The sequence below is a fragment of the Eurypyga helias genome, unplaced genomic scaffold (assembly GCF_000690775.1).
Source record: "Eurypyga helias isolate BGI_N326 unplaced genomic scaffold, ASM69077v1 scaffold19252, whole genome shotgun sequence".
Lineage (NCBI taxonomy): Eukaryota > Metazoa > Chordata > Aves > Eurypygiformes > Eurypygidae > Eurypyga > Eurypyga helias.
Window position 1 is genome coordinate 50,270 of NW_010235515.1, and position 12,838 is coordinate 63,107.

The 12,838-nt window shown below is 51.2% G+C and overlaps 1 protein-coding gene across 1 annotated transcript; it reads left to right on the plus strand.

Moving 5' to 3' along the window:
* Positions 1-9,431: 9,431 nt before the first annotated feature.
* LOC104505997 (grifin-like) lies at positions 9,432-12,106 on the plus strand. Its single transcript, XM_010146790.1, has 4 exons — positions 9,432-9,443; positions 11,196-11,265; positions 11,365-11,537; positions 11,942-12,106. Exons 1-4 carry the CDS (start codon positions 9,432-9,434, stop codon positions 12,104-12,106), a joined length of 420 nt encoding a protein of 139 aa, XP_010145092.1.
* The last annotated feature ends 732 nt before the right edge of the window (positions 12,107-12,838 follow it).

Sequence of the window (12,838 nt, forward strand, 5' to 3'; positions counted from 1 at the left end):
ATGTTTCACCTCTCTGCTGAAATTCTCACGCTCTGCTCAGTTCTATCCATAGCTATATAGAATCAAATTATATATAAATCCAGCACCAGAAATATAGAGGGACTGAATCAGCAGCCTGTTCAGCCTCCACCCAAGTCAGGAGACACTGAAAGCTGGACCTGTCTCCAGACTTTGTGGCTGGAGCCCATCTGCAACAATAAAAGCCCAAATGAAAATAAAGAAGAAACTAAATAACATGGCATCTCCTTGCCTTGACCACAGGCTCCCTGGGGCAGTGACTGTCTTTTTGTTTGTCTCAAGAAGAACAATTTTACTGTCTGCAAATGAGGAGCTGGAGCGGGGTCAGGGAGTCTCGTTGTGGGAAGGGGCAGAGAGGAGCAGAGCTCCTTAGGGGGACCCAAGCAGCAGAACAGGCAGAAACAAACATGGATATAGGGAAGGCTAAACTTCCCCTTTTTCATTCCTCAGCTCCACTGTGTGCCCCAAAATCTCCAAAAAATATTGTATCATTGGCTACCACCTCCTTGGCTTCCCCTAGTGCAACCCTGGGCTCTGGGGTGCAACCACAAGGCAGCTATTCCTGGTAGCCAAACCTGTACAATGCCTGGGGAAGAGAAGAGGGAGGAGCCAGGCAAAGGAGAGGTTAGGCATTTGGCTAAAGGCATCTCCCAGCCCCTGAGCAGGTCAGGGACCAAGGGGTCTGGGAGGGCGTTTGGTCTTTTCTAACCAAAAAAGGGCCACCCTTGCCCTGGGACAGGAGGAGTTACAATTTAGTAACTTGAACTTGCGTCTCTCGGTCTGAGCTATCCTGGTCACATCAGGAAACAAATGCATTTGGTTCCCTAAAGGGGAGGAGGTTTTTTGTCATCGTTGTAATTTTTCTAGTTTCAGTCTTTGTCAGCAGCCCTTCCTCTTCCTCCCTGCTCTCCGAAACAGCAGAAAGCTGCATCCTCCTCCCTTGTTGCCTCTTGCAGGTTGCTGCAACACCCGGCACTTCTCCTCAGCCAGCAGCCCTGCACAGCAAAGGTCAGAGCCCACGTGGAGAGGATCAAGTCTCCCAGCCTAGGGGTTTGTTGATTTGGTGACCTGAGGCAGACCCCTGTGTATGGGGTCTTGCTGGTATGGGTCCTCTTAGGATGTGTGTCCTTTTAGGACATGTTCCCAGCACTCGCCTCTCATGTGCCGTCCCCCGTTCTCCTAAAGGCTGTGATATGGAGTGGACCCTACATCACCTCTGCGACCATCGTGGTCTGGTTATACGACAGATGCAGTGGGGCTGACACCAGCCTGGGTGGCTTCGGTGCAAAAGGACCAAGAGAAGAAACAAGCGGTGGTGCAAGGAGTGGGTCAAATGCTCAGAAAGGAAGGAACGACACACTCTGTACCCCAGAGCTATGAGCTTCTGGGTTTCTGAAGCCTTTTCCTTGACCAAACCCAGAATTCCTCCCTCACAAATACCTCTAAACCCCCCTGATCTCCCTGGAGATTTCCTTGGGGTGGAGTTCATGCTTCCATCAGCAGCTCCAGGACGCCTGTGATGCCCATCCTATTGTGTCCCAGCGCTACCCTCTGCCAACCCACCCAGAGGCATAACTGCTCATCCTGGTAGGAGGCAGTGTGTCTCGCCAGCCTGGATGGATGTATGGCAGCTCCTTGGGCAGAGCTTCCTGGGCTGTGCTCCCTCTGGGCTTGGTGTGTCTTCCTTCTGGGTAAATATTATTTGCAATTTCGTGTACTTAGGAAACATCACCCAGGGCTGGGCTGAGCAGCCAGCTGGAAGAGGCTGGAAGGTTTGTGACACTGGTTGTCTCATTGTTTTCTCCTTTTTTGAGCTTTTTCTGCCTCCTTTAGTGCTAGCCACCATCTGAAGCCCAACCTGGACCTTCTCTAGGACTCAGCCTGTAGGAGAGCTATTTTCAGGGTTTATGCGGATTTCAGACATGGACATGGGAAGGTTGATGCTATCCCAGCATCTGACTGTCACTTCTTATGTCAATAACCCTGAATAAAATCCAGCGGTAAAGCAGAGCTACACAAATCCTGATGTCCATAGACCCTAACTGTCCTTGTGAAACCTGCTGAGAGCCGTCAGAGCTCCAGCACATGGGATGCACCTGCATCTGGCTGCTCCCTAAATCCCAGAGCATCCCCTAAACCTCAGAGGTTGTCTCCCTCAAAACCCTCAGCTCCAGGCTTCCTTCTTTTACAGATCTCCAAACCCCACTGAAGGCGCATGGCTGCAGCTCCAACCCACGCGTTGGTCCCTGGGGGAGGAATCCAAGCTTTGATATGGGGAGCGTGGCCCGCCTGTGCCATGCTCAGGCCTGTTGCCATGTGCTTTCCCTGGCCAAGGAGCTGGCATGAAGCTCGCAGGGGAGAGCATCAGCAAGAGATGGTCGTGCTGTGACTTGCGCGCATAGCTGAGCAGAGGAGCAGAGCGTGCCACCAAGCTGCAGCCCCTCTACTGATGTGCCGCCTCCTCCTCTTGTGTTTTGGAGCAGTAAATTGACATAGAATGAGAGCTGCTCAGACTGAGGAAAGGTGGCCCTTGGGGACTAAACTCATCTGGGAAGCCACTGGGAAACACTTAGGCATTGTCAAGACTTAGCGGTGAGACAGTGGGGGGTGGAGGAGGCTTCAGCAATGCTCACACCATTCCCCAGGAACCAGAACTTCAACATAAAACGGAGCAGGGAGAGTTCACAAGTATTGACCCTCCTCCTGAGGATCTGTCATTGCTTTAGCTCTGAGCCAGAGACCACCATGGAAGGACATGCAGTACACCCACACACTGACTCCGAGGAGCATGGCGAGGCCCAGCACCAGCTCTCCTCCCTCCCCATTAATCACAGGGAAGACAGATGTCTCCCCAGGGTGTTTGGAAAGTATCACCAAGGAGCAGGATAAATCAGGTCCCTGCACATACAACAGGGCTATTAATTACAGATGATCAAATGCTGGCTCTAGGAACCCTGGGCAATAAACAACAGCCCGTGCCAGGTCGTGTGTTTACCTTCTGCCTGCACCTCGCAGCGCTGAGCAGGGACGGTGGGTGAGGACCAGCACCAGCCATGCCCCAGACACGGCACCCTTTTCCAGCTGGAGAGTCTGGCGACGGCAACAGGACCTGCTTTGACATAGTTTTACCGCCTTCTCCCTGCAGAACCGAGCGAGAAACGATGATGTGATGGTTCTCAAAGCCTGGCTGGATAATGACACAGCGAGTATGAGTACCGACCAGCTGGGATGTGCTGGCTCCAGTGACACTTGTGTTGCAGCAGCCCTGAGCCAAGGAAATAGGGGTAGGTACAACCTGAGCTCAACCGCTCTGTGTGTCTCATGCCTTTCACCTCTGGAGGACCCTGGCTGGGTTAGCAGCTAGAGCCTGGCCATCCCCGTAACTTGAGTGCAAGGTGGCAGCAAGTCACGCCTGGTGGGGATGCCCATATAAGAGCAAACACGCGCTCCAGATCATAAACGAAACCCTCCCCTTTTATTTACTCATCTGAGCTGGTGGTGCTGGAGCTGATAATGCTGGTTTCCTTTTAAGCGGAGGCTAGTCATAAATAAAATAAACCAGGCGTGCTTTGTGTTTCCACTGCCCTGCCTTTCATCCCTGCTCCTCAAAGCCGCACGGAAGGGAAGTCCTGAGCGGTGAGCGGGAGCTGTGCCTGGACAGCAGCAGCTCCGGGCTTGGCCTCAGTTGCACTTGTGCCGGTTCACAGTGCCAGCGGGGTTGGGATCCACCAGCATGGGGGGAAGAGTGTAACGAGAGGTGGAGATTTTGGTCGCAGTGATTCACATTCAGGACCAAACCAGGCTCCTTTTCTCTCTTACTGTCCAACAAGCGTAAAAGCAGAATTTCATACTGGCAGACGCCCAGACAGCTGCTGGGGGAGGACATGCCCTCCCCTTCCCCGGCACCAGTGCCTAACTGGGAGGATGATGGGACACACTAACAAGTAGCCAAAGGATGGAAAACCTAACAAATGCAGTGGCCCCAGAAGCCACCAGCACCACAGTTGTTCCCAGCAGCTCGTTAGTGGAGCTGACTGTAACGAGGCGTATGAAGCTTGGTCAACACCAGGCCAGAGCCAGGCAGGGGTGTTACCGTCCCTCTGTTTCTCTTGCCACCTTGCAGAGTGTGATGTTTTTCTTTCCTTGCTCTCTGACAAGCAATTTTTCGGCTGGGCAGCTCCAATGGATTTTGAGAGAGACTGAAGTCTCCTTGGAAGCAGAGGTGCAGGCTGCAGAGCTGATCCCTAACCCAGAACCACCGTGGGTGTTGCATCAGGTTCTTCTAGAGTTAGACACGTGTGATTTTTATAAGATTATACTTTGTCTCAGGGATTTGCCTGGAGTCTCCAGCCCTCTTCTGGTCTGTCGGTGAAGCACAGCAGGGTGAGACTGCAGAAATACAGAGAAATACAGAAATACATTGACTGCTGCACTGTTTAACTCAAAAGGGTTGTTTTCAGTTAAATAGCTTAAATAGTTTATATTTATAAAACATAAATAGTTTTTTTCCCTTCAACATCAAGACTGGAGGAGCATCCACAGCATCCAGCCCTGTCATGGCACTGAGTTGGCTGTTTTTTGGATGCTGCTTGTGGCGTTGGAGACAGATCCCAGGCAGAGCAACCAGGAGCAAGGAGCTAACACAGAGCTGTAGGTCTGGGTGAAAGGGAATCAGGGTGAGCTGGTGAAGAGATGTGCCAAACACCTTCCCTGGATAACACATTCCTGAGGCTGCTCACCGCAGAAGGCTGACTTCTGATTACATGGGGGAGTTTTAGGAATTCCCTGGAGGAACTGAAATGGCTGTGGAGGAGGTATAAATACTACCAAGCAGCAGATAAGCAAGTCTGGAGAAGCCTCACAGAGAGGCGTGTACTGGGGAAATCACGGTCCTTGACTTGGTCTGGTAGGGGAAGGCTCTGGGAGACCCATCTGGATTTGGGGTAGCTCAGACTCACCCTCTGAGAAAGAGCTGATCCTCTCTGGAGCATAGAGCCAGCAGGCAATGACCAGGAGGCTCTACTTGCACCCGGGCTATTGTTTTATGGTATTTTTTTCCCCTGCAAAACTACTGTCCTAAAACTAAGAGCATGGGGTTTTAAGAAAGCCAGTGAGTCCCTCTGGCTCCAGAAGTGGAGAAAAAGGCCTGAGTCCTTGGGCGGGAGGAGGGAAATGTGGTGCTTTCCCTAGATAAGTAATGGCTGGTGGCTGGATGGAGCTGTTCAAAGCAAGAAAAAGCAAGAGACTTTGCAATGACTCATTTGCCACCTCACTGCTGTGCCCAGCCTGGCTGGTGATTAGAGCCCACCACTAAAAATACATAATTTCTTAGCTTAATCTTAAATTATTCTATAAGGCTGCAGGTCTGGAGGCCCCTGGACTCGTCCCAGGAGAGTTAGCCAAGGGTGATTCCAAGAGGACGCCGGCTCTGGCGTATCCCTGTGGTCACAGCCAACCTGCTATAGCCATTAGATACCAAAGCAGCTTTGCACATGCAAGTCCACTGGACACACGTGGCTGTCGGCCAGGAAGACTTGGCTGGCTTGTTTGCATTGGTGTGTTTAAGGGATGTGGGTTGGTTTGTGATCAGAGGCCTCCAGTAGGTATATACTGCTGAGGTTCAGTGGATTATATATATGTGTGTGTGTGTGAGCACATATATGGGTGAATATTAACAAGAGATGGGCTGTGCGATAATGTCTGAGGATATATATGGCAATATAATGCAGATGTGGTCACAGACAGGACCAGGCAGATAAGGGACAATGTGTATCAGTGTGTGGAGAGGACACCTGAGCCAATATCCAAACGCACCATTTCCTCAGGGCTCGACTGAGTTAATTCATCATGGGATGGATGGCTCTTTCCTACAAAAACTCACAGTAAAACCTGAGCAGGAATCAGACACTGGAGCACCATGTGGTGAGCGCAACAAGGAGAAAATCGATGTATGGTGTGTGGAAGGGAGCACTGTGTTCAGGTACTGAAAGTCCAGGCTGTGTGTTTGGAGACCTCTAGAGACTAATAAAAATAACCACAGCTCCAGAAGTGTACCGGGTTTAGCGCAGGGCAGCCTTGCGTGAAAACTCCTGTGGGATGCGTGGTGCCAGGCTCCTCACTGAGTGATTCTATCACTTTGTGTGCGTCAGGAAAAAGGCCATGGGACAAATGACCAAGAGCAGGACATGGATAATAACAGCTTAAGGAAAGGTGCAAACTCTGGTGGTTGTATGACCAAATGGCTGGCAAATGCATAAGCAGGTCTGCTAATACGTGATCTGATAATCACCGAAGTGTGACACTAACAAAGATCCCCTGCAGTTAACCAAGCCAGCAGGTTACCAGCTCCTTTCCTACTCTAGCCCCCTTCTACCCCAGACTGTATCAGTCCTTCCTATATCCCAGTGGCACATAATTAGTGTGTTTGATTGTTTTTTTCCGTCCATCACCAGATGGAAAATTATGGCATTAAGAGCTAACCACCCAGTGCTGCTTCCCACATCTGAGATTTTAAACATATTTCCAGCCCCTTCCTCCTTGCTAAACAGACAGATGCTATAATGGCTCCTGAAAGGTGGCATAACAGAGAGAAGGCAAATAAAGGTGCACCTGGAAAAAAACAGTCGGTATTTGGACATCACTTACTGGTGAAACACGTTTGCACCTTTCCCCAGCAGCTTTCTTGCTCTCGCTAAAATGCCAACAGGAAGCAAAACCTTGAATTTTGGGAAGCTCTGAGCATCTCAGAAGTTACTGTCCCCAAAAATGGAGCAGCCTAAATACCCCCTGCTTCCCTGAGAGCTTACCTATCTCTCCAAATGTGCCTCTGCAGGTATTTTTAGGTCTCCCACAGGGCATCCCAGCAGACAGCCACAGCTCCTAACACGGCTTGGACTGACACAGCTTTTCCCAACAGGCGACCAAATTCCATGTGCTGCTGGCGGTGACACCAGGGGAGGCTGCGGTGGGAGCTGGAATGAGGTTCAGCGTGGCTGGGACACCACCCTGTTAGGACAGGCTGTGTGCACAGATCTGTGGCAAGCGCTTGGTTTTACAAACAAAATAAAAGCCCACAGCAGCTTCTCTAGAGGTTGTGAGTCACACTGGTTTGTGCGCGCGTGGGTGGGATGCAGCCCCTGGGCACAGAAAGGAGCCGCTTTTTGTCCCACCACAGCTTGCTGGGTAAGGTCCTCTGCTATCCCGCTGCACCCCAACCTGCCCTGCAGTGCCCAAGCCTTCCCCAGTCTACTGCTTTCATTAGCATAATTATGATAAAGTTGGCACAATTATTTAGCTTGCAGATCACTTCTTTCCTACATGCAGGACTGCAATATTGTCTGAGTTTGCCCACCACCATAGAATCATAGTATAGTTTAGGTTGGAAAAGACATTTAAGATCATCAAGTCCAACAGTCAACCCAGCACTGACAAGCCCACAACTAACCCATGTCCCTGAGCACCGCATCTGCAAGTCTTTTAAATACCTCCAGGGTATAGTGATTCCACCACGTCCCTGGGCAGCCCGTTCCAACGTCTGACATCTCTTTCAGCAAAGAAATTTTTCCTAATATCCGATGTAAACCTCCCCCGGCACAACTTCAGGCCATTTCCTCTTGTCATATTGATTGTTACCTGGGAATACAGACCAACACCCACCTTGCTACAACCTCCTTTCAAGCGGTTGTAGAGAGCAATAAGGTCTCCCCTCAGCCTCCTCTTCTCCAGGCTGAACACCCCCAGCTCCCTCAGCTGTTCCTCACAGGAATTGTGCTCCAGACCCATCCCCAGCTCCATTGCCCTTCTTCGAACACATTCCAGCACCTCAGTGTCTTTCTTGCAGTGAGGGGCCCAAAACTGAACCCGGGATTCGAGGTGGGTGTCTAAAAGCAGCCCTTTCTCCCTGCAGTCCCTTGCCTGGGTGACAGAAGAAACAAGCAGGGAGGGATGATTTGGGGGTGAAAATGCAACTTTGGTTTCAGATCATAGGTAGGGCAGACAAATGGCTGGACAGATTGAAGGGGACAATGTCCAGCATCCTACAGCAGCCCAAGGAGGAATGAGTCGGACGTCCCTGGCTCTGCCACCACCACCTTGGTACCTCAGCCGCTGGCTCGCAGCTCCCTTCCGCGTCCCGATGCTGCCATCTGTAGCACAGAGCTCTGTTCTGGTGCTCCCTGGCACGGTGCCTGAAGAGCCAGGAGCAGAGCGAGCCCACAGCAGGGCTCAGCCTCTCGAGGTTAGGTTTTGTAGGAGTCCAAACCGGCAAATTCCAGCCTGGGACTTGGCTTTTTCAGCCGCAAGAGAGGCTGTTGGCTTCTGTGTCTGCTGGATTGCATTATTAATCGTCTGCCAAGGGCACCAGAGCCTGGGATAGTAGCTCTCATTCTGCTTATCTGCTGGAAATAAACACATTAAATAACATCAGTGCTGCAGCCCATACAGTGAGGAGGTTTAACCGCGAAAGCCATGCATTCCTGTAGGACCAGCCGGGGAACATCACGGCCTCCCATACATGCAGGGATGGGGCCAGCATCTGCTTTTAATGCATTTGCTCTGTGAAGAGAGCATGAGGATACACAGCCATCCCTCCCTTCTCCAGCTTGGCTTCACCCAGCAGAGTCAGCAGTGTCAATGTGAAAACCCTCGTCGCTGAAATTCATTTCATTGCTACCCATTTCTTGGTGCCTTTCCACGACAGGAAATACTGGACAAAGGCTCCCTTGCCCTGCTCCCAAATCCCTGTATTGTTCCCAGCAGGGAGGGGAAGCGCAGAGCCAGGGGATGCTGATCTCAGCACAGCAGCATCCTGCACCCCGTGGCCACAGAGCACCATGAGGTGGAAAAGCGGCTGTGACAGAGCTGGCATCAGCTTGTTTCAGCCAGGCTCTGATCCACAAATAGAGATCAAAAAGAAAAACAGAGAGAAAGAGAAATCTGTGTGGGTCGGGAAGCTGAGCCCCTGTAGAGCCCCCATTTCTCTTCTGCCACTTTCCTTCTCTCTGGGCCTTGCAGCAGATGGGACTCCCTGTACCTCCCCCAGCTTTGGAAGTCCCCATCCTTCCTCCACACGTTAAACACACGGACTACAGCCTGAATGCCTGTCCACCCCGTTGCTGCCGCACACCAGCTCCCATCACATCCCAGCTCAGGACCGCCCGGCCGTCGCTGCCTTTGTGCAGGCAGCAGCGGGGCTGGATTAGCCCTGCACGCATGAGCGGGCTGACCCCGCCGGCGGGCAGGCAGATCTGCTGCTCCCCATCTCCCAGCCGTGTCCAACAGCCCACGCTGAAAAGGAGAACTCATCCCACTGCCAGTGCTAATCCCCGTGCACGTGGGCTCTGTCGGAGGCCCCTATATAGACCCTCTGGCCATGCACCAGGGATGGGTGTGCGGCGCACGGGCTGGGGAGCGGGATGGCGTTGCGGGTAAGTGGTGGGGACAGGATCCAGCACAGCCTGGTCTGTTGGAGGGGTGACAGTGAGCGGTCAGGTGCTGGGTAAAGGGAAGTGACACAAATAAGGGCAAGAAAGGCAGAGCAGAGCCAGACATCCTGAAAGACTTGGGGGATGCTATTTGCAGTGCTGCTGCTCTATTTCAGTCTGGTCCAGGCTATTGCAAAGCTGAGACGTTCATGGCTTTCAATAGGACAGATTTTTCATCTCAGTTATACCAGGGCTGGTCTGGGGTAATTCTGCCTTGATGGCAGCACTTCTGGGTCAGGGGGTTTAAGCTGAGACCCAAATACAACTGATGCTTCAGCAGAGGAGACCTGTGCTTTGTCATCCGTCTCTGCTGAGTCAGCCAGCGGCAGAGGGAAGAGCTGTTTCCGTGTATGTGGCGTGTCTCTTGCTGGGCGTGTTGCAGCGATGACACCCTAAGGGTCAAGGCAAGGTGAACCTGGGTGCTGCCATGGCCGTTTGCTGTTTGTATCATTAGCTTCATCAGCTCTCCCTGTTCCACAGGGTTGAACACTGGTGTGGTCAGAGCCTTTGCATGGCCATGCAGAGATTCCTAAAGCCACCCTCCGAAAGCAGATGGGCATAAGGGCATGAGGTTGGCCATCATCGTACCCAAAACCAAGTGTGTCCCAAAAATGCACTGGAAATGGGAAATCATGGCAGAGAAAGAAATAGGGGAGCAAAAGTGCTGAGTTATGGGGAGGTAAAGCAAGGTACGGAGCTGGCAGTGGAGATGCGAAGGCTGGAGCAATTTTCCCAGTGTGAGTAATGGGTTTGGGAGAGGGGGATGCTCAGAAATGCAAGATCATTAGAGTGCTAAAAAAAGTGGGGTGAAATAGCAAGCAGTTCTTATTAAAATGAGTTATTTAATAAAAATATGAATTATTCAAAAAAGAACATTTTCCAGCTCGTTTTATGCAGGTTTAACCTTGGAGATGGGGGATTGGGTAGAACAGGGGATCAGGCAGGAGCTTGTGGCAAGAGTCACCCCTATAATGCTGGATGAGAACGGGGTGGAGGCCACCTTACACCCACTCCTTGACCAGTCCTTGTCTTTCACACACTGCTTCAAAGCATCGCCAAGTTTTTCTGCTTCGGATTTTGTATGGCCCAGGTGGGGAAAGGGCAAAGAGCATCTTTGTGTCCTGCTGGCAATGAAGACTTTCAGGTTCTTCAATAAGAGACCTGGCATTTTTTCCTAAATTGATACAAAAATGAAGTTGCTACAACACCCGGTTGATGAGGTGGGATTTGCTGCCCCTGAGGTCTTTTGTAAAGGGCTGGGTACAATCAGGGAGCAAAAATAAAATAAAAACCTGAGAAAGATAGAATAACCAAAGCCCTTGAGTTTATTTAGGAGTGAGAAAAAGGCAGGGGGGCAGAGGGCATGCCTGTGTGGGAAGTGGGGAGAAAGGAGAAGATGATCAGAGAGTGAGAAAGATGGAGAAGAGTACGGGATGAGTGGGGTCATGCACCTCTCCCACCTTGCCATGCTTCACCATCGCCTCCTTGCCGGCAGTTCGAGGCCCTGTACCCAGAGGGGATGTGTCCTGGCTGGAGCGTCAAAAAGGCAGGGGGGCAGAGGGCATGCCTGTGTGGGAAGTGGGGAGAAAGGAGAAGATGATCAGAGAGTGAGAAAGATGGAGAAGAGTACGGGATGAGTGGGGTCATGCACCTCTCCCACCTTGCCATGCTTCACCATCGCCTCCTTGCCGGCAGTTCGAGGCCCTGTACCCAGAGGGGATGTGTCCTGGCTGGAGCGTCGTGGTCGAGGGCGAGACCTATTCCAGGAAAGGACGGGCATGTAAGGACACATTCCGCTTGCAGCTCTCCCAGTGCGTGAGAGCCAGCAGCATCTCTCCACATCTCACCATCCTTTCTTTCTCTCACTGTCTTAGGTTTGAAATTAATTTGCTCTGTGATCCTGGAGACCAAATTGCTCTCCACTTTAACCCCAGCTTCTCCAGCTCCAGAATCGTCTGCAACTCCTTCCTCGCCAACCACTGGGGGAAGGAGGAGGTTAACAACACCTTCCCCTTCGAAGCAAAGGAGCAGTTCCAGGTAATCCTGGGTCACCGCACAGATCTCCTCGGGTGGGACAAGAGTGACCCCACCAATATTGGAGTCCTCCTCCAGGATCTGACCCTGACTTTTCTGCCAGCACCATACCCAGTAACATCCCCTGTTAGTATTTCTGTTGTCCCCTGATGTGCTGCTGATTTAAACCCAGCTCTGGCACAGGCATGCAGAACTCCAGCAGTAATCCTTAGATACTGCATTCGTTTTCACTTCAGGCTTTACATTATCACCAGTTTCTGCTATCACAAAGTGAAGAACTTAGTCATTCCCATACCAAGGGAATCATCAAAAACTATTCATTTTATTCATGAATAAAAATACGATGGCAACAGGGTCCAGTGGAGACACGTGGCCACCTGGTGAACCTAACACTGTCTCTCTTCCAGGTTGAAATCTACTCCGACCAGGACTATTTCCACATTTTCATTGATGAAAACAAGATCTTGCAATACAAGCATCGGCAGAAGCAGCTTTCATCCATCACCAAGCTGCAGATTCTCAATGATATTGCCATTTCTTCAGTTGAAATCACCAAACGAGGCCTTTACTAGAGAATGGAGTTGGGAAAGTCTTGCAGACCATTCCCCCTTAAGCTCCTGATCCACCTGGAGATCATCTCCTTTCCCTTCTCCACCAAACACGTGCTATCACCAGACCGAGAGATGGCTATGCATGTCCTTGTAGTGGAAGTGTGGTCATTCCCATGGCACGCCACTGAGGCAGCACCCAGCCATGTCACTAACTGTAGCCCGGATCATCAAAGCCCTTCTGCCCCTACGCCTTAGGGTGCACAACAGGCTTTGTAGGTCTTACAACGTTTGCTTGTTGGACAGTCTGGCAGACCACTACAGCACATAGAAGTTTGCCTCGAGTAATCTGGACACCTGAATGTTACTCTAGAAATTGTGATAGTCCAAGAGTAGGGTGTGAATTAGCACTAGTCCTCAGCTGGCCGCGTGGCAAAGGATGTCATGGCTGTGGGTGTTAGGGATGGAAATTGATGTTTCTTTCCAGGATCTGGGTAAAAATGTTACAGTATTTGACAATAAAATCAAAAAAGGAAACCCCTGCTGAAATGTTCCTCACTGGGCCGATCAGTCGAGTTATTCATTCCCTGCAAATCTCCAGACACCTCGTATGAACAAGGGCTGGTGACTGGGCAGGAGGACACAGGCTGAGGGTTGCTTGTCTTCAGCTCTGGGAAAACACTGCCATTTTTCTTTGAGGGACAACATGAAATGAAGGCCCTGTGTAGGTAGATCAGGGTGATAAGATTCAACTTG